Here is a 26,540-nt window from a genome sequence, read left to right on the forward strand (position 1 = left end):
CTCTTTCTCTTCCGAAAGCTCGTTCTCCCTCTTCAAATCTGCCATTGCTTCAATTTCTTCTCTGGAACTGTTCTTAGTCCCGTATTTCTTGCAAAGCCTTTTTTGCTGTCGCAACTGGTTTCTGGATTCAACGAGTATTGCCTTGGCTTCACTTCTCCTGGTAAGACCCCTTCCTTTAATTTCTTTTATTTTCTTTATGCGCTATTGTCAGTCTGTTGCCATTGCTGATTTTACTCGAGGTCTGGGATCTATTTGTATCTTGAATTTTGTGGCTATATTTTGAACCTCTATGCTTTTCCATCATTCTTTTCGCCGCTGTTCTTGATTTTTTCCTGTACCTCTATTGTTTCTGAAAATTATACCTCTGTTCTTGAATCTGAAACCTCGTTTTTGTTTTCTCTTTTTTGTATCTGCCCCAGATCTGTGCCCCCGATCTTTATCTTAATAGTTCGTAGATTTGGGATTTGTCTGTAGAACCCTTAATCTTTAGGGAAACCTGAAAAACGCCCGTCTTCTGAAACATATTCCTCTTAATTTAGGTCGACACAATGGGTATGTGGAGGCACAGGGTAAATACCCCAACAAGTCTTGAATACTTTAGGCAAGAATTCTCTATCCCAGCCGACGTTCATCTTAAGCTGGCTGGGGATAATGACACTATCGTGCCTACAGACCATACAATGCCTTTTCCAGTAGTTGCTTTTATCGAATGTGGACTTCGGCTTCCACTCGATCCCCTTTTTCGTCAAGTTCTCTATTTCTATAAGCTAAACCCCATGCAACTTACTATCAATTCCTATAGGATAATTAATGGTATTATAGCCTTAGCTAGGCAAGAAAACCTCAGAATCACCCTCGCCGACCTTCAATATTGTTATACCATGTGCCCTCTTGATCTGAAGGATAGGGGTTTTGTATATTACCTTAAGCCGAGATCCACTCAGTACAAGATTATAGCCGACCTTCCAGACTCCAACAAGGGGGCTGGAGATGACTATCTTATTGCCTCTGGAAATTGGGAATTTGGCCCAGATGAAGATATCCACCTTTACCCTCTTCCTCGAACACTTACAGAGGGCAAGAGTAAGAGCCCTGAGTCAACACTTAGTTGTTTTTATTCAACACTTAAATACTTTTGTTGTTTCTGACGTCTGATTCTTTGCAGATCTTCATCAACCACCGAAAAATTTTCGTCAATCCTTCTTCCCAGGACCAGATCTGAGAACACTTCTTGGTCTTCCAATCCTTAAACGAAAAGCCCCAGTATTATTAAACTTTGTCCCCACACACAGATCCATTTTACCCGACGTCCCTCGAAAAAGGAAGAAGAGTCTCTCTCCACCAACAGCCACAACCTTAACTGCTTCTACATCTCGGACAGATCAAGAGTCCACATCTGACCCAGCCGATCTTCCATCAACTTCGGCCCCCTTCTTAATACCAATTCCTGAACGTAAACGCCGACGAAGGCTAGTAAAGACTGCCGAGATGGTTCGTCCGAGGCCTGTCGTCCAAGACCTTCTCGCCGATATTCCAACTGATGCCGAAGCCGCACCGGCGCAATCAACGCTCCCTCCCAAACAAAAGAGAGTAAAAAAGGCTCAGCCTAAGGCCAAGGCTACAGACGCCGAGGCTGAGGATGCTCTGCCGATTTCGAAGCTAGCTGAAAGCAAAAAATCAACCTCTACTTCAACCAAAAGGTCTGCTGAGGGCCAACCCTCAGGATCTACACAAACAAAGAGGCCAAGGTCATCGTCCGCAACGACCTCGGCTTCGAAGAAGCCCGACGTCCCATGGGCCCCTGATCTATCTCTAGAGGACAGGCCTATCATGGCTAGTGAAAGTACTGATGATATCAACGTTGCTGTCGCCCTTAGTACCGCTCTTCTTCTACCGAATGACTTGGAGCGAAATGCCAAGTTCAGTGAGTATGAAAATTACGCTCTGATGCTCCAACACTCTGCCCAAGTAAGTATTTCTATTTGTTTTTGTGTTTTTTCCTTCTGTTTCTTTCTGAGAACACTTTCTGATACTCTTGTTTTCATTCAGGCTATCCAACATGCCCATTCATTTTCAATGCAATCCTTTGAGAATCGTCAAAGATTGGTTGATATGAAGAGGGAAGCAACTTCAATGAAGAGAGAATTAAGGGCCCTTGAAGTAAAAATGAAAAAACTAGAGGATCAAGCCGAGGCTGCAACGAAGAACCAAACCTTAGCTCTTGAAAAGGCCGAAGCTGCTGAGGCCGTTAAAAAAGTAGCTGAAGCCGAGAAAAGGGAGGCCGAGGCTCAGAAGGTTCAAGCGCAAAAAGAACTTCAACAAGCTTTGGCCACCAAGGAGGCCGAAGTCAAAGAGGCCGATGAAAAGGCCTATGCTCAAGGCATGGCCGACGTTGCAGAAGAATACAAACTTCAAGTCAGGCAGGCATGCAACAGGGGATTTTCCCTTGGTTGGATGTCTCTGATAAAGAAGCTTGATCTCCCTGCTGACTCGCCATTGCGCCAAGTTGATGCTAATCTTCTACCATTTCTTCCTCCAAGTCAAGCTGAGGATGAATCAGAGACCGAGGTGGAAGCTGAGGGTGAAGACGAAGAGAAAGATGAAGGTGAAGCCTTGGTGAGAAAACCCAAGGGCGCTACTGAGGCCAAGTCCTTTCCAGCTGAGCAAATTTTAGACTTAACTCAAGATGAAGTGGGTGATGAGGCTGAGGAAGTGCCCAGGGAACCTGTTCAGGGGTGTCCATCATCTGACCTTCTTCTGACTGATAGAAGTCTTGACACAACTTTAGCAGAGATAGATGCCGAAATACGAGCGGAGAAGGTGGCCGAGGATATTCCAGCTGAATCATCCGAGGTTCCAGTTTCTGCTGCTGCTGATGTTCAAGAGTCTTGATTTTCCCTTCTTTCTTTTCTGGATTTTGGACTTTGTTTTTTCTTTTAATTTCTGAACAATGTACATTCCTTCTTATGGCCGATGTGCCTTTTTCAGTATGTAATTGCAACTGTTCTTGCAATGGATATTTTTGATCTTGTGATGTTCTGTTGCTTGCTTCTGCATAGTTCTATACTTAGAAATTTTTGCATGCTTTCTTTGTGCAATCTTCTCGGGGCTACATACCCTGGGTATAACTGCAAGGCTTTTACTTCGGCGAGATACTGACCTGCAAATTCTGTCAAGAACTAAACATATACTACTCAATGTATACTTTTGGCTTTTTTAAAGTTTTCAATAAGTATTTAAACAATGATTTCGTTCTAACCTACTTGTAAATTGCTACAAATTTCAACAAGTGTTTAAATAATATACTTAACCTTTGCATCGACCCGTTAATTTTCTGTATACCTCAGCGGGTGATCATACGTCGGCTTAACATAACCTTGTAAATGGCTACAACTTTCAACAAGTGTTAAGCATCTTCTCTAGGGTTCAGACAACCCACATATTGCTATGAGAACTTACGCAATAACCTCGGCCTATCTTCGACTTGTAAATTGCTACAAATTTCAACAAGTGAAGGTAGGGAATCAGCTTGATTCCAACTTGTAAATTGCTACAAATTTCAACAAGTGGATCAAGGAATAACATCGGCTTAACTTCAACTTGTAAATTGCTACAAATTTCAACAAGTGAAGATAAGGAATCAGCTTGATTCCAACTTGTAAATTGCTACAAATTTCAACAAGTGGATCAAGGAATTATATCGGCTTAACTTCAACTTGTAAATTGCTACAAATTTCAACAAGTGAAGATAAGGAATCAGCTTGATTCCAACTTGTAATTTGCTACAAATTTCAACAAGTGGATCAAGGAATAATATCGGCTTAACTTCAACTTGTAAATTGCTACAAATTTCAACAAGTGAAGATAAGGAATCAGCTTGATTCCAACTTGTAAATTGCTACAAATTTCAACAAGTGGATCAAGGAATAATATCGGCTTAACTTCAACTTGTAAATTGCTACAAATTTCAACAAGTGAAGATAAGGAATCAGCTTGATTCCAACTTGTAAATTGCTACAAATTTCAACAAGTGGATCAAGGAATAACATCGGCTTAGTTTGCCTGAGTTTGATATGTCTTCAATAACCATTAATCATACGTGTTGAGAGAATTCTGAAAAGACTTTATTGATAATATCGGCCAAACAATGATGTTTATCTAATGATAGAAGAATTTCAAGTTACAAGTATTCCAAGGTCTGGGTAGTGCTTTGCCCTCATTGTCTTCAAGCCGATATGCTCCATTGCCCAATACTGAAGTAACTCTGTAGGGTCCTTCCCAGTTCGGGCCAAGCTTGCCTTCCCTGGGATCCTTCTTGTTTCCGACGACTTTTCTTAGGACTAAGTCGCCAACTTGAAAATCCCTTGGATTAACCTTCTTGTTGTAAGCTCTGGCAAGCTGTTGCTGGTATACTGCAAGCTGAATTGCAGCCTTCTCTCTTCGTTCTTCCAGTAGATCCAGGTCTCGGGCTAAGAGTATGTCATTGGTGCCATTCTCTACTCCCTGGGTTCTGATCCCTGGGATGCCGATCTCCAATGGGATGACTGCTTCTGTGCCATAGGCCATGGCAAAAGGGGATTCTCCCGTTGATCTTCTCGGCGTGGTCCGATATGCCCAAAGTACGTTGGGCAGCTCGTCCACCCACTTTCCCTTTGCTGCTTGGAGCCTCTTCTTTATCCCATCCAGGATTACTTTGTTGGACGCCTCTGCTTGCCCATTACTTTGAGGAAAACTTGGAGTTGAGAAATAGTTTTTGATCTTGAATTTCGCACAGAAGTTTTTGATAAGTTTGCTGTCGAACTGTGTTCCGTTGTCGGCGACTATTGCTCTTGGAATCCCAAATCTGGTGATTATGTTTCGCCAAATAAAATTCTTGACATCCACATCTCGGATTTTGGCAAGAGGTTCTGCCTCTATCCATTTTGTGAAGTAGTCCGTTGCTACCAGTAAATATTTTCTTTGCCCAGTTGCCTGGGGAAGTTGTCCCACCAGATCCATGCCCCATTGGGCAAACGGCCAGGGGCTGGATACTGGGTTTAGGTCGGCAGCTGGCTGATGTATCAAAGGTGCAAACCTTTGACATTGCTCACATCTCTTTACATAGGCTTCGGCATCCTTTTGCATGTAGGGCCACCAATACCCCTGGGTAATGGCCCTATGGGCTAACGATCTGCCCCCGGCATGGCTTCCACAAATTCCTTCATGGATCTCATAAAGAAAATCTTCAACCTGCAAAGGGTGTACGCACCTTAAAAGTGGTCCAGTGAAGGACCTCCTGTAAAGATGGCCTTCCGCTGTTAGGCTGAATCTGGCGGATTTTAGCCTAATTTTATGTGCTTCTTTGTGGTCTTCTGGCAGCTTCCCCTCTTTTAGGAACGCAATGATTGCATCCATCCAGCTTGGTCCAAGGCCCACGCACATTGTTTCTTGTTCGGTGCTCTGTTTATCTATACTCGGGGCCGACATGTAGTCGATCATAATTGTCCTTGTTTTTCCAGTTTGAATTGAACTGGCCAGGTTGGCTAATGCGTCGGCATGGGTGTTGTCATCTCGGCTGACTTGGAGTAATCTGCAGTTCTGAAATAGGGCCGCCAGTCGGATGACTTCCTTTGCATATGCCGACATTCTTTCGTCTCTGGCTGCAAATTCTCCTGTTGACTGGTTAACAATTAATTGCGAATCACAAAAAACAATTACCTCGTCTGCCTCTGCTGCTGCTGCTAGCTTTAGTCCTGCAATTAATGCCTCGTATTCTGCTTCGTTATTGGAGGCTTTGAACCCCAGTCGGATGGATTGTTCTACAATCTCTCCATCTGGAGATATCAGCAGTACTCCTGCTCCTGCTCCCTGGCGGTTTGAACTTCCATCGACATATAGTCTGAACGAATCGCCGATGTAGATGCTGCATGGTCTGAGCCTTTCTTTCTCTTGCTGTTTTGTCTTTGACTGGGTTTCTTTTTGTTTGTCGGGGTGATGCTCATCTCGGCTCGACGGAGCCTGAGGTGCGATGGCTTCAGGTGTGAGTTCTGCGACGAAGTCGGCCAAAACTTGGCCCTTTATTGCTGTTCTTGGCCTGAATTCTAGGTCAAACTGTCCCAGTGTTACTGCCCATTTTGCTATCCTTCCTGTTAAGTCTCCTTGATGTAATAAGGACTTCAATGGGTGCTCTGTTAGAACCACAATCTTGTGTGCCTGGAAGTAATGGCTTAGTTTCTTTGAGGCCATTACCAAGGCTAGCATTTATTTTTCCAGTGGTAGGTACCTTATTTCTGGGTTAGCCAAAGTCTTGCTTACATAATAGACAGCTTTCTGCTCCCCTTTTTCCTCGCGGATTAGCACTGCACTGACTGCGTGTTCAGAGACTGCTAAGTACAAAAATAATTCTTCTCCTGGAACAGGGTTAGAAAGGACCGGGGTTGTGGTCAGGTACTTTTTCAGATCGGCTAAGGCTGCTTCACATTCTTCGGTCCACAGGAAGTCTGTGGCTTTTTTTACCAGGTTAAAGAAGGGTCTGCACTTGTCCGAGCTTCTGCTGATGAATCGGTTCAGGGCTGCGGCCCTTCCAGTGAGCATTTGGACTTGCTTTGCCGATGTTGGGCTCTGTAGCTCCAGGATGGCTTTGATTTGGTCTGGGCTGGCCTCTATGCCCTTTCTTGTTACCAGATAGCCTAGGAATTTACCTGACCCAACTCCGAAGGCACACTTTGCGGCGTTGAGTCGGAGCCGATATCTTTTGAGTATGTCAAAGACCTCTTTTAGGTCGGCAAGATGACCTTTTGACTCCTTGGTCTTTACGACCATGTCATCAATGTAAACTTCTACTGTTTTGCCGATCAGATGTTTAAACATCTTTGTTACTAACCTCTGATAGGTTGCTCCTGCGTTTTTCAGCCCAAAAGGCATTACCTTATAACAGTACAGGCCTTTCGGGGTGATGAACGCGGTCTTCTCCTCATCTGGAGGGTACATAGCAATCTGGTGGTACCCTCTGTATGCGTCTAAAAAACTCATCCTTTCGTGTCCCGAAGTGGCGTCAACCAGTTGGTCGATTTTGGGCAGAGGGAAACTGTCCTTGGGGCAAGCTTTGTTGAGGCTGGTAAAATCCACACAAACCCTCCACTTGCCATTTTTCTTTTTTACTACTACTGTGTTGGACAGCCACGTTGGGTACTGGACTTCTCGGATTGCCCTGGCTTCAAGGAGTTTGTCTACCTCTTCCTCCACTTCTTCGACGTGTAATAACGTCGGCCTTCTGGCTCGTTGAATCACTGGTTTTGCCGATCTGTCGACATTCAAACTGTGGCAAGTGACCTCGGGGTCAATGCCAGGCATTTCATAGGGTGTCCAGGCAAATGCCTCTATGTTTGCCCTTAAAAAATCTTCTAGTTCTTTTTCTTCTTCTTTGGCTAGGCCGGAGCCGAGAAGAAAAAATCGTTCTTCGTCGCCCTCCTGGACGAAGATTTTCTTTAGTGCTTCTTCGCTTTTCTCGGTCGGTTCTTTCCCGACGTCTTCCAGGACTTCCATGTCTCCATCTTCAACTTCTGCTTTCTTTGGCTCCTGTATACTACAGGTGGACTTTATTGCTGCCATGGAGCAATTTTTGGCTTGTAGTTGATCCCCTCTGACTTCTTCAATCCCATGCTCCGTTGGGAACCGGAGTAGTTGATGCAACGTCGAGGGAACTGCCCCCATTGCATGCAACCACGGTCTTCCAAGGATGATGTTGTATGGTGAGGGTGTGTCAATGACCAGGAATTCTGTCCTGATCTTCTTAGTGCCGGCTTGTACTTCTAAGCTTGTTGCACCCAGTGGCCATGTTGGCGTTCCATTAAAGCCGACCATCGGGCCGCTGGATTGCTCTAGGTCATCGGGGTGAAGGCCTAGCTCTCTGTAACATCTGACGTACATGATGTCACAGGAGCTGCCTTGGTCTATTAGGATGCGTTTTACTTGGCATTCCCCAACCTGGAGGGATACTACCAAGGCATCATTATGCGGATGTTGGACCAGTTCTAGGTCGGCTTCGGTAAAGGCTATCATTGGCCCTTGGCATTCTTCTGGACGATGTCTCTTGTCCCCAACTTGGTGGATATGCTGTAAATGTCTTACCCTCTGGGTTTCTCCTCTGACCTCGTTTTCGTTGACCCTTGAGTGGATCACATTGACCACCCTTGGTTCTCCTGCCTGTGGTCGCTGTGCTGGGGGAGGGGGTGCTGCTGGTGCTTGAGGCAACCTTGCCTGTTCTTCCCTTGTTCTGGCTTCATCGACCAGGTCCCTCAGAAGGCCTTGCCTTACTAGGTCCTCCAAGTGTGCTTTTAAGGCCCTGCAACCTTGAGTTGGATGCCCTCCCTCATTGTGGTAGGCACAACGTCTGCCGACGTTTTTTCCCATGAATTCCCCTGGTGCTCTTTCTGGAGCCCTGAAATATGGTTGATTCCGAATCCGATCCAAGATTTTATGGATGGGGATCCGGAATACCGTGGTTACCGCCTGTTTATTTCTTAATTCTATTTCTTGCCTGGTGAGTCCGTTGTTGACTCGGCCTCGCTTCGGTGAGCCGTTTCCCTTTTCTTGCTTCACTTCTTTGTTTCCCGACGTATCTTCCTCGGCCCTGGCGTATTTCTCAATTCTTGCCATGAGTTCCTCCATGCTCTTTGGCAATGTTTTTGCCAAAGACTTCCGTAGTGGGCAGTCATCGTTCAGGCCGTTCTTGAAAGACACGACTGCTACTTCCTGGTTGCATTCAGGTATTCGGTTGAACACCTCGTAGTATCTCTTCGCATAGGCCCTAAGGCCTTCTTCCTTGGTGATTCTTAGAGCCATCAAAGCATCAACCCTCAGGGGTTGCAGCTTGTTGGTCACGAACCTGGCCACAAACATCTCGGCCAGGCCTTCCCATGTCTTTATACTTCCTTTCGGTAACTTGTGGAACCAATCAGATGCAATTTCCCCAAAGGATGAGGGGAATACCTTGCAGAGCAATGGTTCGTTCCCGCTATACAGTGCCATTGAATTTAGGTATAGCCCAACATGAAAGTTTGGATCTGACTTACCATCATAGATTTGGAACCTCGGCATACTGAACCTCTTGGGTGGTTCGAATTTGTCCAGTTCTACCGAGAAGGCTGTCTTCGGTTTTACTGGGGAGTTTACCTCGGCCTCTGCATTTTGCTGCCTCCTCTTGAGGTAGTCCCTTAAGTCTTCTTTGCTCCTCCCTGGAGCTCGGCTGTCTTTTGATTTTAGTCTTTTTGGTATACTGCTCTCGGCCTCGAGGTGGGTCCGTTTGGGTCTCTCTTCATGGGTTGTGTCAAAGTGGAGTACTTGCCCCTGAACATGTCGATGTTCTTTGGGGTCTGGATTCTTCATGTGTTGCGTCCTTCGGGACTCTTCTTGCCTCGGCCTTTCTCGTCCGACTTCCCCGGAAGGCCGGTGAGAATGCCTTCCGCTCCTGGTATGTTGAGGGACCTCGGGGATTGTTTTTCCTCCACCCTTCTGGGTGTTGGTTGCTGGCATTGGCGTATCTTGCAGCGGGTATGGTGGTTGCATAACATTGTTCTGCATCATGAAGTTGACGACCGACTGGAGGTCCGCCAACTTGTTTGCTAATTCCTTTACTTCCTCGTCTCTGCGTAGGCACCTGTCCCTCCATACCTGGAGGTTGTCTTCATTGTAGTATTTTCCTTGGTTTGATCTTTTTGTTGTGTCACCTTCCTGGATATCGTCGTTCTCCCTGTGACCCTGGTCACGGGCTTCTGTATTGCGATTGTCTCCTTCGGTGTCAAGGTTAATCGGTCTGCTGCTTCCAGAAGGAGCATCGTCCCCAGCGTTTCCTTGTTGTCCGTTACTGGCCATCTATTCTTCCTTCGTTCCCACAGACGGCGCCAAATTGTGTGGGTAAAAATCTGACCACACTGCCCGTTTAGTGATCAGCAGCTAAGCACCGGCAGAATAGATGGCTCCAGCAACCTGTAACAGAAAAGAAAAGCTCCGGCGGTGGTTCTTCCACCCGGGGGCACTCCGACGATCAAGTCAGTATGATTCTCAAGGATAATCAAGTATTAAACTGAATACTCAAAGTATGAATTACATACCTTAGACCCACGGGGGTGCCTTTCTTTTATAATGTACTCAATCCAAGTCCAACTAGAAGTATGACTTCTATGAACTCCAATCTTAGTGCTTACTCTGGACTCTTTAGGAGATAGAGATAAACTCCCTAAGAGATTTATCCTTATCTTAATTAAGTCCCCTCTTTGCCTTAGGACTCTTGTCCCTTATCTTCGGACTCCGACATCTTCGGAGATGACCTCGGCTTCTCCGAGATTACCTCGGCTTCTCCGAGATTACCTCGGCTTAACTACCAGGGCACGTGGCACCTCGGCTGACACGTCGGCGTCACCATGCCACGTGTTGGTATTCAAAAAATATGTCCCCACAAGTACTATTGACATGGTAATGAATAAGAAAAATAAAATAAAAATAAATTAAGATCAAAACATCACATTACTGTAGATGAAGCCTATTACTAATTTATTAAAGCTACCTTTAGAGCTCAAAAATTAGAGTTCCAAAACATTTTTCAAAAAGATTTCATTTCAACCGTAAAAAATATGAGCCATGCAGTGTTAGTTGTTGGATATAGATGCTATATAGAACCAAAGGTATACACACTTTTCAAGTGTCACAATGTGTTTAGTATTTTTACACAAGCAGTATTACAGGCTTAGAAAATTTACTTTAATTATTTTTTAAAAAAATAATAATAATATGTCGTCGAAATTTATTTTAAGTTTGAATCTGTTAAATTCAGACTACACATTACTTGTGTTAATAAATTTCAAGATAATAAAGTTTTTGAGTTCTTTAACTTTCTCTTTTGACACAATTTAGCCACCAATGTAGAAATAAATTACAAAATTTACAAAGAACAAAATTTTATCAGATTTATTAGTAAGTTTACTTTTGAAAAATCATGTTCGTTTTTGTGAATTATGTGTCCATTTTGGTGCCGTTTAATAACACTTACATTTTCAGTTTTCAGTTTATATTTATAAAAATTTTAAAAACTCAAATAAAAACTTGTTTGATAAATTTTTGATTTATAAATCAGTAGTCTTAGTTCATAAATTTAGCTAAAAAATGTAAATTCAAAAAATGTGTTTCCGTTTTGAGTTTTGAGTTTTTTTTTTTTTTTTACCACCCAACACTAGCCACCACCCGCCACCATTTTCCACCACCGTCTTCCGCCACTACCCCCCACCACCACCTGCCACTACCACTCACCACCCACCTGCCACCCACTCGCCACCACCACCTACCCCCTGCCGCCACCACCACCACCCACCCGTCACCACCACCCACCTGTCACCCACTCGCCGCCACCACCACCACCACCTACCTGCCACCAACCCGCCACCACCACCAACCACCTGCCACCACCACCCACCACCCACCGGCCACCCACCACCACCCACAGCCACACCACCATCACCCACCCATCACCACCACCCACAACCACCACCACCACCATCATCACCCATGTCACGACCCAAACCCGCCCCTATAGGTTTAGGGGTAATGATACATCCCACTAAAAGTGGTGCTCTAAAGCACCACTAATGAGTTGGCAAGCACTTTAACCAAAAAAAAAAAAAACACAAGACACAAGCAGTGGGTCCCGTTCACTGCCACATCACTAGTGGTGCTTTTAGAGCACCACTTTTAGTGGTCTCAAGCATTATTGATAGGTTTAGTATCGTAACCGGCCAGTAATCCTGAGATTACCGAAGGCCTCTGAGACAGATTAACATAATATTAGGGACTAGCAGAAGCAAATAACAATATACAACGTCCGTTGAGCTGTGCAGACTTATATGAGACAGAAAAATTTTAAACTATTTATATACATATACACACATCATCTTTAAGTCATTACATATATACAGATTAGACAAAAAAGAACTTAGCCTTATTCACAAAACACGCAAGACTTGTTCAACCAAACACGAAACAAAACTTAAACTTTAAATCATATGGCCATAATCACTTGACATATTCGGAACCTCCACGGGAGGCACATAGGCTGGCTGACAAAAACATATTCTAGGCAGATGCCTCTAAGCCTGGTCACGCGTCTGATCACCTACATACATAAATAATACAATGAGTTAGAGCCTAGTGAATAATAACAGAGTAAAGGATTTTAATGAATAACGTCCATCACAGAGTCAGAAATCAGATTCTTATCATATTCAGATTCCAAATCAGAAACAGATTCATATACATATTCATAATCATTTTCATATTCAGATTTTGCATATAATCATATGTGATACATCCATTAGCGTTAACAAATCCAATGACCCATGAAGGGACGACCTTGAAGGCATTCCGATGACTCATGTATACAGAGATGTTTCCGATGACCCATAAAGGGACCTGATGACCTATAAAGGGACCAGATGACCCATGAAGGAACTTGATGACCCATAAAGGGACGTGTATCATATGATGCTAAGGATGCCACGAATGCATTTTAAAATCTTGGACAATCATTCATTCATTTCAAACATAGTGTAGCATTTCAAAAACTAATCATTTCATATCATAATGTTCAGAAAATATTTAACATTGAACATAACTTTACAAAGTTATTACTCACAGATAGCCGCATAAGCAAATCAGACGGACTGGACATATCAGATAAATCAGGCAGACAATGGCGCGTGACCTACACAAGTACATAACATATACACATTGAAATACAATATTACTCCTTTGATCAAACTTGACTTTTCTAGTCTTTTTCCATCTAAATAATCCGAAGTTCTACTACGCTTATTCTTTCTCATTCAAATAAACCAGGTTTTTATTTCACATATTCTTTCATTACTAAGCCCTTCGTTTCCAAATAGACTGATCTTTTACTTGGCTTCTTAAATAATTACCACTAAATCAATGATTCATTCTTTAACTAACTAATTTGTTGATTGGTAGCTTATTAATCTTTATTGAGTCATAAATCATGTCTAGAATGCTTTGGAAAGAGATAAGAATAAAAATGTGAACTAAATGCAACTTTCAAAATATGCTGAAAAGGGGGTCTCCGCTCGAGCGCCACTTTGGTCGCTCGAGCGGACTGTAAAATTTGGAAAACTGCTAGAAGCTCGATTTTTACGCTCGAGCGAGACTTTCCTCGCTTGAGCAGACAACGTAAATTCTGAAATTCTAAAATTGCAATTGAAGTTCAAATTTGATAATCAAAGCCTCTAAACATGTACTTTTGGGTACACAAAAATGAAGAACCATTATATGATTTAGTAAATACTTTCAATTAGAAAACATTCATTCAAGATCATGCCCCAATTGCCCAAATTTAGTTTTAATTCATCTTCTTTATATCAACCCACAATTCTAAAATATAAATTAAACTTCTCGACCTCTTGAAATTCCATGATGTATGTAGTACAAATAGATCCAATTTTACTATTAATAACAAAATCAACTTAACTCAATTTTTAACCAAATACTTAATTTATAATCATGGGTGTTCTAAAATATATCTAAATTGAATAAAATTCTTAAATTACATCACGTGCATGGATTAAATAAAAATCTAATTATAAGATCAAAATTTTAAGATTAATTCCAAATTCCCATAAACTTGATTTTCTTAAAACATTTCCTTTGTCTCTTCAAAACATGAACTTGAATGGCTCAATTCCCTTAAAACTCATGTATTACAAGAAAATACTACAAAATCAAATCAAAACAATTAATTTTCCAAAACTTGCTCTCCTTGTACCCAAACATGAAATTAATTCTCCAACTTTCTCAAAGATTCATTGCATGTAAAGATGAAGTCCAAATTCATGAAGAATAACACAAATTAAACTTACTTGATAAATTTTCCTAAACTCATTTCCTTAATCTCAAGCTTAACTCAATTTATTTTAATCTCAATTTAATTCATAGTCATGGATGTTCCAAAATATGTTTAATTTGAGTCAAACTCTTAGATTAACCTTACATGCATGGGTTAATAATTAAGATCAAAAACCATATTTATTCTTTAATTCTTCCAAATTACATGCATGTAGAAATAAGGCCCAATTCATGCAAGATTACAAAAATTAAATGCAAAATAATTAATTTCTAAATTGATTTCCATAAATTGAATAAGTGCATGAATTCATCATCTTGCTAACTCCTTCTATTTATATGAAATTGAATCCAAGTTTAACAAATTTAAGAAATCATAGTTCATATTCTTGGTCCTAACTTGATTTTACATGCAAATCCAAATCTTAACAATTTATAATTGATCCACAAAGCTTTATTTTTAATCTTCTCAGAATACACCTTGAATAAATTTTTGTTTAGATTTAGTAAACAACACTAGAAAGAGGATGAAATTTTTTACCTTATGATGAATTTTCCATAATTTTTAGCTTAAGTCTTGATAAGCCACAAGGCTTTCGTCTTCCCTCTTGGTCTCTCACTCTCTCAGCCGTGCTCTCCCTCTCTCTCAGCCCTTCGTGCTCTAGCCAAAACAGATGGTGAATAGCTTCAATGCATTACACTCATTTCTTTCTTTCTTTATTCCCCTTTCCTTCCTCTTTCCTCCGTACGGTTCTCTCTCCCTCTCTTTAACTCTATGTTTTGAATTCCTTGAGCCCCGATGAACATTACATTCTTTTCCTTTACTTCATATACACGTGCACATAATTAGAAGGCTCTAGAATTAGCTTTTCTTATACTAATTTATGTGCTCACTTAATTAACTTCACTTAGCCTTAACTAATTATAATTAATACATAATCTTAATAATTTCAATTAGCACATAATTTAATCAGTAACTAATTACAAATCTCACATAATTTAATCAGTTTAACTTCCATTAAGACCCAATTAATTATATCTAAATTTATCAATCTGAATCAGATTTTTAATCAATATCCCAAAAGGCTCCAATTATTAAATTAAACTCATTTCCATCCTCAATTTTGATTTCTTAGATCATTTAATCTTTCAATTTCTGATCAGACTCAAAATTTCCGTCAATTAAATTACATATTCAAATTAGACACCCCATAAATAAATTTAATTCGTAATAATTACAATTCTCAATCTTCATAAATTAATTAACTTGATTAACTCCAATTAGGATCTAATTAATCGAATCTCAATTTTACTAAACTGAAACGAATATTTAATTAAACTCCCAAATAGGTCCATAATTAAGATTAAATTGATTCAACTTCTTAACTTCACTTCCTTAAGCCATTTGGACCCTTAATTTCTAATTCCAAATAAATCTTTAATAGAATCATATACGAGTCAGATTCCACAATTCTCACAAATCCCAAATTAAATTATAATACTCGGCAATTAAATTTCAAATCCTCTTAATTAATCAAGTACTTATCATTATACGTGATGGGGTCGTTACAACCCACCCGCCACCACCACCCGTCACCCGCCATCGCCACCACCGCCGCCGCCACCACCCACTCGCTAACACCCGCCACCTCCACCGCCACCACCACCCACCCACCCACCCACCCACCACCACCGCCACCCACCACCCGTCACCGCTTTCTACCACCGTCTTCCGCAGCCACCACTTTCCACCACCGTCTTCTGTCACCATCACCTGCCACCATTTTCCACCACCGTCTTCCACCACCCCCAACTGCCATCATTTTTCACCACCGTCTTCCACCACCCCCAACCGCCATCATTTTTCACCACCGTCTTCCGCCGCCACCACCCGCCACCACTTGCTATTTCTCACTCTTTTTTATATTTTTAAATTTTTTAAAACATTTTGTTTAAACCAAACGCGTTTGTAGTTTATGTTTTTCTAAAAATAAATAAAAAATAAACAAAAATCAATTTATAAAATTTTTGTAAATAAAAAATGAAAACGTACCAAATAGGTCCTTCATATTTTATCTTTGTGTTTCTAGACATTATTTTTTAAGTAGGCTGAGTCTCACAGGCTATATTTATTGTAATAAATACATTTACAATGTAAAATAAAATGGTCAAATATATTTAATAACAATTTAATTTTTTTTAAGCTATCTATTAATATAATAATTTTCCTAACTCTATTGTATCTTTTGTTTCATTTTTTCTTTTAAGCACAAACACCTTTGTAATTATGAATTTACTATAAAAAATTTAATCCATAATCTTAACATTAATGTGTATTCTTGAATAATCTCAGCCCTCCTTCGATGAGTATGAGTACATGGCTTTCGTTTAGGATGTAGGTTAGTTTTTTGATTTTTTAACTATTTTAGTATGGGATTAAAAAGTCTCGTTTGGGATAGACTTTTTTATTTTTTTTTACTTTTGTGAGAGAAATAATGAAATAATTATGATTTAAATGTAATATTTTATCTTATTAAATTAAAAATCTTATTTTATGTTTTTATGATTATTTTAGCCCAAACATGACATGACAAACAAAGTCCACTTTGCTTGGATTATCCAGGATCTGCCATTCTCCAATACAAATTCCAAACATGTCTGGCATATGTGATCGGGCCGGGTACTAATGATTCAGTTATTCAATTTTGGTAAAGGGATCGTAAGGAGATTAAGGGTCTAAACACGTCGAGCTGAGTAAAAATTTATTTAAATTTAATTTAAAATTTTAAAATATGCTTAAATTTATTTATTTAAGTTAAACTTGACCAATTCGACGAACTTTAAACTATATTTAAATGTGTGATATTTATTTTTATTTAAAAAAATTATATAAAATTTACTAAATTCTTATAATTATAAAAAACGATTTTACTTATTTAAAAAATAAGTTTTCATTCGTTTTTCCTTTTCCCGTCCTCTAGCCACCACTACTACCACCACCAGCCACGGTCACTAACGACCTCCTCTACAGCCACCTCTAGCCACTATTGTCAATTGATCTTTCTGTCCACCATCTCCCTTGATCGACAACCATCTACGCTTGTTGCCACCTCCCGACAACAACTACCTTATGCCACCACTCTTTCTGGAACCACCAACTACCGCTGCCTTTAGTAATCGACAAACACTTTTGACCACAAACTTCGACCATCGGTAAGCACCTTTGCTCACGACCTCATGTGATCGACAACCTCTCTCCTCCCCACAATCGGCAATCATTTTTTATCATCACTTCTTTTCAAAAACCACCTCCGGAGGTCAACATCTACATTTGATTTTCTCTTTTAAATATTCCCTTTTAAATAAAGAGCAGGCACTATTTCTTTTGGTCGTAGCTTAAAAACATATTGAGAAAAAATAAAAATAAATAAATAAATACACTCACTTTGCTGTATAAGTCTTAATTCATTTGGTAAATCAATTTCTTATAAAAATTTTGACAAGTCAGCTTTAAGGTACACTAAAAAAACCATTAGGATAGCCTGAAAGATGAAAATTATATCAAACAAATTAATTTTTTTAACTTTTTAACTGATTTCAAAAAAAAAACAAAAAACAAAAAACAAAAATATAACATCATATATTGCTTGTTAATCTGTGATAAAAGTTGCTTGGAAAAGGGGGAAGCCAAGCCACCATGTGACTCTCTTTGACAATAGTGTGGCAACTAAGGAAAGTGCGGACAGATGGAAACTCCTTATGGGTCATAATGTTTTTGTCATTTATAGTGAGAGTTTTCTTTATCTTCAAATCAGGTTCACATGAAGGTCAGATCATGGGAGAGAGTGAGGAATTTATAGACTGGTTCTGGGATAAATTTATGCAGTGTCTCAATTTATCTTTTATTAGTTAAAATAATAGAGATCGTCATTTTTGTGTTGACTTTTGAGACACAATTAGACATGTGATACAAAGTGAATGATGTTGAGCAATGCTTCAAGACTAGTAAAATAAAGCAAATAATCTCAAGAGATAGAGGGCACTCATGGGAGAAAAATAAAAAGGATTTGGAAAGAGGTATCGATAAATCCTATATGTTACAATTATGTTTTAATTAGTCTTATAATTTTTTTGTGATTTATATAGTCTTTTTGGATGTGTAATGATTCATTTATCATAATAATCTCTTTAATTATTGTTGTTTGTCGAAGTGTTAATGTTGAAATAAATACACTAAGAAGTTTTTTCGTTTGCTCAATTTTTTAATGTGTTATATTGGAATGTTATGTTTGGAAAAAATATATTGAGGAGTTTTTTGTGTGTTACATTAGAGTGTTACATTTGAAAAAAAAATGCACTCAAAATTTTTTTGGAATGTTATGTTTAAAAAAAGTACACTGGAAAGTTTTTTTTAGTGTTATGTTTGGAAAAAGTACGCTAAGAAAAAAAATTTGGATCGTTACGTTAGAATGACAGAAATATGATCCAAAAATTGGATCCAACTTTTTTTAGATGGCATCACCCAATGAAAAAGGATAGAAACGTTTGTCAAATGATACCAAAATAAAAATTAGAATCTCACGGTAAAGTTGGTAAAACAAATAAGACCTATCAATGTATTAGAAAATTCATGGGATTAATCGAAATAACGGATTCATATATGAAATTTTCTGATAATTTTGTTTTAAAAATGATTCAAAATATTATCTAGAATCATTAATAAGTGATTCAGATTCATTATAGCTACTACACCGGGTTAATCTTAGCCACACTTTCACTTTCTAATTCAAGATTTAGACATTTTTTCTGAGTTTCTAGATTTACTCAAATAAAAATTAAAAAAGATTATAATAATAATAATAATAGAGAGAGAGAGAGAGAGAGAGAGAGAGAGAGAGAGAGAGAGAGAGATTATAGTGGATATAAATCAAAGCTTCATTGTCACTTGAAAAGCTTTTTGTTGTTTTTATGATACATGGCCAAAACAGATACAGTAATAAGTGGACGAGACTTTTATGAGCTTTGTGTACTTTTATGATAATTTCAGACAACTACGGATCAACATTACTACGTACTATCTTCCAGGACAAAATATCAAGATGGGAGACGCTTCTCTCCAATCGGATCGTGAATGGAAGGGTGCTGTCTGCATGTGGTGAATCTTATTTTGTTAACATAAATATAATTTGATTAAGTAGTCAATAAAATTAAATCAATGTGATTTATTTAAGAATGATGTACTCTATGAGCTCTATACATTGAATAGTTTTAATCATCAAAATGAATTCAGAATAAAGTTCGCCAAACGCAAAACAACACACTCCAGTCTGATCACGAACGGAGAAGAAGCCTCTGCCTTGAATGAAGCAAAAACTAATTGACTCCTAATTTTGTCTCAAACTCTTGTTTAATGCACTAATATATATATATATATATAGAAACAAACAAAAAGTTCATACCAAAAAAAAAAAAAAGTTATTTCCATCAAATTTCTAAATGAATATTATCCATTGAATTAAATTAATAAAATGTAAAAAAAAATTCAAAGACAAAATTGATACAATAAAACCTGTAAAGACCAAATTGATAAGAAAGAGGGCTGTAATTTATCCTAAAATTTACTTAGGTGTACTATTTTCCCTTTCTTTGTACTTGAATTTATCCTCCATACTCCACACCCTATTACTAGAATTAAAAAATTAAAAAAAAATAATATTCCAAAAACAAGCCACATTTCTGCTAAGAAGCTTTATTTGTTTTGGTCCATTTTTCTACCAAAAAATCAATAATTGAGGGGCCTCATAAATACTTTCAATGAATCTGAAAAAGCCAGCAGCTTTAGGTACTATGAATACTTTGGGTAAAAGCCATCCAAATGCATTTAATTCTCCTTAAGGGACTCAACAATGTAGTGAAGTGTGCAACCCCCCACCTACAACCCTGTTCATGACAAAGACAAAAACCCCATACACAAACACAAACCCAAACCCTAACCCTACCAAGACAATCTGATCAGTGCAAAGAATCACCAACAATACCTTAACACATTAGATCATCAAACTATATCTCATTTTATTCACTTGCATGATTTGCATTAGGCAACATGGTTCAACCTTTAAGTCATTTAAGCTATGGCATAAAGCTTACAATAAATTTTTTTTTAAAATTCTTATTGTCAAAAGTTTCAACTTTTCGAAGACTTGATTAAATAAAATTTTATTTTGATATTTAGTCTAAAATCTTCCACACACCCCAAAAAAAAAAAATTTGGGTTGCTATTGTTTGCATCCCTAATACTACTTTCCTATGGAAATCATCAGCGTTTGTGCAATGGCCTACGGTGCATGTAACATATGTATGCACAAAAGTGCAATCTGTATGTAAAGAATAATGTTATAAATCTTAAAAAATTTATTAAATTTTTTATTGAATGTATCACATTGATGCGGGACCTACACATCCCACATCCATGTCATACATTTGTCCTACATCTATATGATACATTTGATAAAAAAATTGATAAAACTTTTATGATCTCTAACATTTTCACATGCAAGTGACCCACAGTGTTGTGACCCTCGGTGTTGTGTAGGGTGAGAATGATATAAGTATATTGAATTATCATCAATTCTATCATTTAAAGATATAATTCAAAACATGTTCTAAAAAATTCATTTTAACATTCAGATCACTAGACAGAAAACATATTGCATAAACATTAGTAAGGATCATAGTGATAAAATTCCGAACATGTTAAAATTTCTTCACTTCAACATTCAAGTTACTAGGCACAAATCATATTTGCATAAACATCAGTAAGGATCACAGCGAAATTTTGTTTTAATTAAACAGTTGGATGGCATGCTTGAGAATTTCTACTGCATGAATGAAAATTCTAATGTTAAAATGTTAAAATTTTTAAAGTATGAACAAAATTGTAAGCAAAATCAAATTATAATATAAGTTCCATTATTTAACAACTTACTACAAACCACAAACCCAAAACAAAACTCAACAACTCAAAAAAACCCACAAAAACAAACTTATAATCCACATTTGCTAATATATATATATAGAGAGAAAGAGAGAGAGACACACACACACACACACAACACAAGCCTTGGATACATAAGCCTTGTTTTGATTCAACACATGACATCCTTGAGAAGCTTGTACCTGCGAGTACTAGGCCTCGGCGACGGCGCACCGGTCGGATTCTTCCCCTTCTCGGCAGTGGCGGTGTCTTCACGGTGATCATGTTGCTTGATTTTGTCGCCGGAGTACTCGGATCTCTTGGTGGCAGCGGTGTCGTTGTTGGTTGAAGACTTCTTTGAAGAACTTCCATGTCTTGTTGAGCTTCTTTCTTCACTTTGGCACCAATCACATAGCTCAATTGGCTCTGATGATTCGCTGTAGTAGTTGCTACAATACCTACAATTTCATGAAGAATTTAAGCACAATTCAATTGATAAATATTTTTAACTCTAAAAGGCTAAGTTAGTGTTTTAAATATCAATTAGTACGTATAAGGATTTTAAAACTTTTTCTTGATACAATTTTATGAGTGATACTTAATGATATGATATTAATGATGATGATGATGATGATGATGATGAAGGGGTTGGTGGGCTACACAGCCTAGGATGTTCCCTTGGCGCCTTGGAGGGTGGTGGTGGTCGTTGGGGATGGTGGTTGTTGGTGGAGATGGATATATACTATATAGGCCTATGATATGAAGAAAAAACATGAAATTCGATGATGGGCATGTGAGAGTGATGGTGATGATGAAATATAAATGAATGATACACATATATATATGTGTGTGTGAAGAAAAAACATGAAATTCGATGATGGGTATGTGAGAGTGATGGTGATGATGAAATATAAATGAATGATATACATATATATATGTGTGTCTGTGTGTGTGTGTGTGTGTGGTGGTGGTGCATACGAGTGTTGAAAGCGATTGTGGCACTTGTTGCAGCGGAAGAGCTTCTCGGGGAAGCCTACATCACCACACATACAGCATACAGTCTGAAGATCCACCATTGTTAAAGACCTTAGAGCATGAATTGATAAGAGAGAGAGGGAGAGAGAGAGAGAGAGTGAGTTATAAAAGAACGGTAATGGGTTTGAGTCGGTGTTACATCGGAATATATATATATATATATATATATTATATGTGTATGTATAATGGAAGGGAGAGAGAGAGAGAGAGATTGCTTGAAGTCGCTTTCAGGTAATAGAGAGAGAGAAAAAGAAAGAAAGAAAGAAAGAAAGAGGCGTGGATGTGAACCTTAAAATTAAGATGTGCGAAAATGACTCTTTTGTCCCCGTGTGAGTTTGCTTGATTTTCGTCTGTTTGCCTATTCAATTCAATTTAGTAATGCTATCTTCAAAAGTTATACCCAAAATTTGTTATTCAAACTTTGGTATAGAGGGTCGGTGATGGTGCTAGTTTTTTTTTTATTTTTTTTTTATTTTTGAGGTAGGAAGGAAAGTTAAACAATAGAATATAAAAGAAAATAGAGGATTAATTCCTCTCATATATAACTCCAACTATGGCAGCCACTGGAATGGGCTTAGCAAAATAGGAGAGCCTTCATAAATCTTCAAGACTTTTACCTGATTTTCTTTCATATGAGCAAGAGCATCTGCACACTAATTGCCTTCTCAAAAAATGTGTTTGATAATACAGGCCATACGGGAGGTAAGGAATTTAATATCTTTCACAGGAGCACGGTAAGGACAGTTTGAATGAGCTCCTTCATTGATGAGTTTGATAGCATCTTGACAGTCAGTTTCAATTACCACATTTCTCCAACCTTTTTCATGAATGATGGTTGTTCCGTGATAAATGACTCATTTTTCTGCTTTGAGGCTTATTGCTACATCCAACTTTCCAGAGTATCCAAAAATTCAAGAACTTTTTTCATCTCTGACGAGTTCTCCAATTATCAAAAACAATTTTATTCCTAGTAGCATAAATTATCTAGTAAGTTAGAAACATCACATGTTTATATGTTTGATTAATGAAATATTATATTTTGTCCACTATCTCCTTATCATCAGGGTCATTTATTTATTTAACCATTGGCACACAATCAACGTAAAATTTTAGGAACATAGGATAATTAGATAATGGCAATTATTTTTTTTTTTTTGATCGGCAAAAAAAACTTCATTGATGAAGCACGTACAAAGTACAATGGAGAACATCAATGAAGAGGAGCTTGGAGCTAGAACAAGCTCCAACCTCCTAGTTGGAGAGAATCCAACAAACAGAGAGAAAAAACAACAGAGTATACCAGCAACACCATAATACAGCAGCACCATTATACAGCAGATAGCAGCCAAACCAATGAAGATAGCAGCTAAACCACTGAATACATTCTCCTACTCTGCATGGGACTAGAGTATACCAGAGCAGCTAGCAGACCATGTGAAGCAGATTAACCTGGCAGCTCAGGTGAAGCAGATTAACATACATAATAGAATGACAGATCCGAAGAACCAGAGCAGATGAAGCAGATTGGCAGAGCAGGTGAAGAAGATTAAACAGAACAACTCAGATAAGGCAGATTAATATCACAGCAAATCAAGCGGACTCCACAAAAATATCAACCAACCCACGCTCAGCAAGAACATTATGAGACACCCCTGGATGCATCTCCCAAGCAAGATCTAATGTGCTCCAAATTAAAAATGAAATCATGCACAGAGAACCTGCAATCCTTATATACCTCCTTAAACCAAAAGGCCATCCTAACCTTAACCATATCAGAAACACCCTCCCCACTTGGGGCAACATCTCGAAATAAGCATTCATTGCGATGGTTCCATAGAGACCACATAACAACCAAAGGAAGAGCTTTCCACATCAACCTCGCCTTTTTTGTGAACCTCACCCCTGCCCACCAGTCAAGAACAGCCTCTACTGAATCTGGCAAAGCACCTTGGACATCCCACCATTTAAGTATTGCAGACCACACACTCCAAGCCACCTGGCATGACAATAGCACATCGTTAATTGTCTCAGTCCCAGATTTGCACAGGCAACATACTGAGGAGACATTAGCATGAAGTACACCAATCCTGGTAAGAAATTCTAAAGTCTTTAATTTTCCTTTCCAAGCAAGCCATCCAAAAAATTGAACTCTGGGTGGGATGTGTTTTACCCAAATCCTTTTACTGGTTGGACTGAAGCTACCGAAGGCAACTGCTAAAAATCTGTACACTGATTCAACAGAAAAACTCCCTGTTTTTGAGGCCATCCAAACTAGTGTATCTTCTTCAGAGTTCCTAATAACTGAGCCTGCCTCTAGGTGGTTTTTCAATCTGGTTACCTCTGGACTTTCCCAATCATACAGTTCCCTTCTAAAGTGGAACACCCATTCACCAGCAGCCTCTTTCCTTTCCAGCATAGCAGCTAGAGTCTCACCCTTTTCGCCTACCACCCTATACAAGAGTGGGAATTCATCTTTGAGACATAAATTGTTACACCATTTATCCACCCAAAATTTAACTCTATGTCCATTCCCCACTTTCACCTTACAGTTATTCAAAAAGAATTCCAGCAAGCTGCCACTCTGATCAGATCCTGATAATATGTCATTCCATATTTTAGAGAACCTGCTTATGGGGCTAGCAGGAGGGCTCCAGCTCCCCTCATCTAACCGATATTTACTACAAATGACCCTCCTCCACAAAGCTTTGGCAATTATGATGATTGTGTTGTTAGTAATATGGTTGGGTGGTTATGGCGACAACAACAATAGAAATGATGGTGATGCAATTGTGACATAATAGTGGTGACATTAATGAAGGGATTGCAGCACACCACAATGGCAACAAAATCGTATCGAATATTTAAAATTAAGCAAGAAATCTCTAATTTAAAATTTTAACTCATTTTGAAAGGTTTTTAAATTTTTAAGTGATATAATTATTGTTATTAAAAGGTTGGCCGAGTAATAAAAAATTGAGAATAAGATTTGAGATATCAAATTTGAGTCACCTCAAGAGTCCACCAAATATTTGCCTGGTCGCATTAACTTTAAGACCTTGAGATTAGTCGATATGTGCACAAACTGATCCAAACATCTGCTTATCAAAAAAACAAGGGTTTTGTTGGGTATTTTGTTGAGAATGCATTAAATTAGTATTAACTTTCTCCACTATCATAAAAAAAATAGAAAAAAAAATAATAAATGCATAGTATTCAAGAATTCTTATCTGCATGAAATACCAATAAATCTTAAATAGTGATTTTATAAATTGTTTAGTCCCCTTTTTTTTATGGATCCAAAGGTCCTATTTTAGTGTGAAGTACATAAAAGGTAAAGCATAAATGCGCATGTGTTATGTGTTAAGAGACAAATATGAGTTTTCTCATAATGTTGAAATTACTAAACGTAACATTTCAAAAAAATTCCTTAGTGTACTTTTTCTAAACATAACACTCTAATGTAACACTTAAAAAACATAACATAACAATATAACATTTCAAAAAAACTCTTTAATGTATTTTCCTCAAACGTAACACTCTAACTAACGTAACACCCAAAAACTCCTTTTTTGATCAGCAAAGAAAAGGAAACTTTATTGATGAGATGAGCAAAACACGCAACAATGTACATCAATAAAGGAATGATAGCTAACACTCCACAATCCCAACTAGGTTGGTACTAAGGAGAAAGCACAATCATCTGCTAGCACTAGACCCACAAATTGGCGAGAAGCCAATCCAAAACAAAGAAAAAATGAAAAACAGAGATAAAAACCACCCAACCACAGCCTTCCAAATCTGCCAACTCCACCCCCAACAAACACCGGCACTTTATGGCCAAAAAAACAGCAGACTATTGCAGACCAGAACCAAAACCATGAGCAGACCATAGCCTCAACAACACGTCTTCAACAACAGCAGACCAGGACCAAAACCATGAGTAGCTCTTCAACCAGCAACCATAGCCTCAACCAGCATTTATGCAACAGAACATTTGCAACAGAACAAAACATCAGCACCTCGAACATAGATCATCCTATGCAGCAGCAGCAGCAACCAAGCAACCAAACAACCATCATACAATCAGATCATCCTACAACCCAAGCATCAGCAACCATCAAAACAACCAAGCAAACAGCAGCTGCAGAGTAGAAACACGCAACCATACAGCAGCATTATACCAGAAACAGCTACAATACGGCAAGAAAGAACAATCAACCCCTACCGAGACACCTTCTAATCTGATTTAGGTTATAAATAAAACCACTCAATGGGTATTGCCAATCCTTTGATGATGAACTAAGCCAAAGAGCCAATCTAGTTTTGATAAGCTCAACTAAGACCTCTGCATCAGCACTAGCCTTGTTGAAAACACATTCATTTCTTAACTCCCATATAGACCACAGAGTTACAAGAGGGATTGATCTCCAAAACACCTTTTCTTTTTTCTTAAACTCTCCTCCCTCCCACCAATGCAACAAAGACACAACCGAATTAGGAATTACCCAATGAATCCCCCACCACTTCAACACTGATGACCACACCTTCCATACAAAAGGGCAATGAAGGAGCACATGTGTAACCGACTCCAAATCTTTTTAACAGAAGCAACATAGAGTACAGTTTCTACCAGATAAGACTCCAATTCTCT

The 26,540-nt window shown here is 38.7% G+C and overlaps 2 protein-coding genes across 2 annotated transcripts; one reads left to right on the top strand and one right to left on the bottom strand.

The window, feature by feature from the left end:
* Positions 1 to 1,099: 1,099 nt before the first annotated feature.
* On the top strand, positions 1,100 to 19,040 carry LOC145819349 (uncharacterized). Its single transcript, XM_082913330.1, has 3 exons — positions 1,100 to 1,968; positions 2,050 to 2,885; positions 18,929 to 19,040. The coding sequence occupies exons 1-3, from the start codon at positions 1,489 to 1,491 to the stop codon at positions 19,038 to 19,040; spliced, it is 1,428 nt and encodes a 475-aa protein (XP_082769456.1). The 5' UTR covers positions 1,100 to 1,488.
* Positions 19,041 to 20,816: 1,776 nt separating this feature from the next.
* On the bottom strand, positions 20,817 to 22,149 carry LOC114280923 (uncharacterized). The gene is made up of 2 exons (XM_028223331.2): positions 21,833 to 22,149; positions 20,817 to 21,312 (listed from the first exon to the last, which is right to left on the bottom strand). The coding sequence occupies exons 1-2, from the start codon at positions 21,928 to 21,930 to the stop codon at positions 21,027 to 21,029; spliced, it is 384 nt and encodes a 127-aa protein (XP_028079132.2). The 5' UTR covers positions 21,931 to 22,149; the 3' UTR covers positions 20,817 to 21,026.
* Positions 22,150 to 26,540: the final 4,391 nt, after the last annotated feature.

This window comes from Camellia sinensis, chromosome 2 (genome assembly GCF_055761805.1).
Source record: "Camellia sinensis isolate YWXY chromosome 2, ASM5576180v1, whole genome shotgun sequence".
Lineage (NCBI taxonomy): Eukaryota > Viridiplantae > Streptophyta > Magnoliopsida > Ericales > Theaceae > Camellia > Camellia sinensis.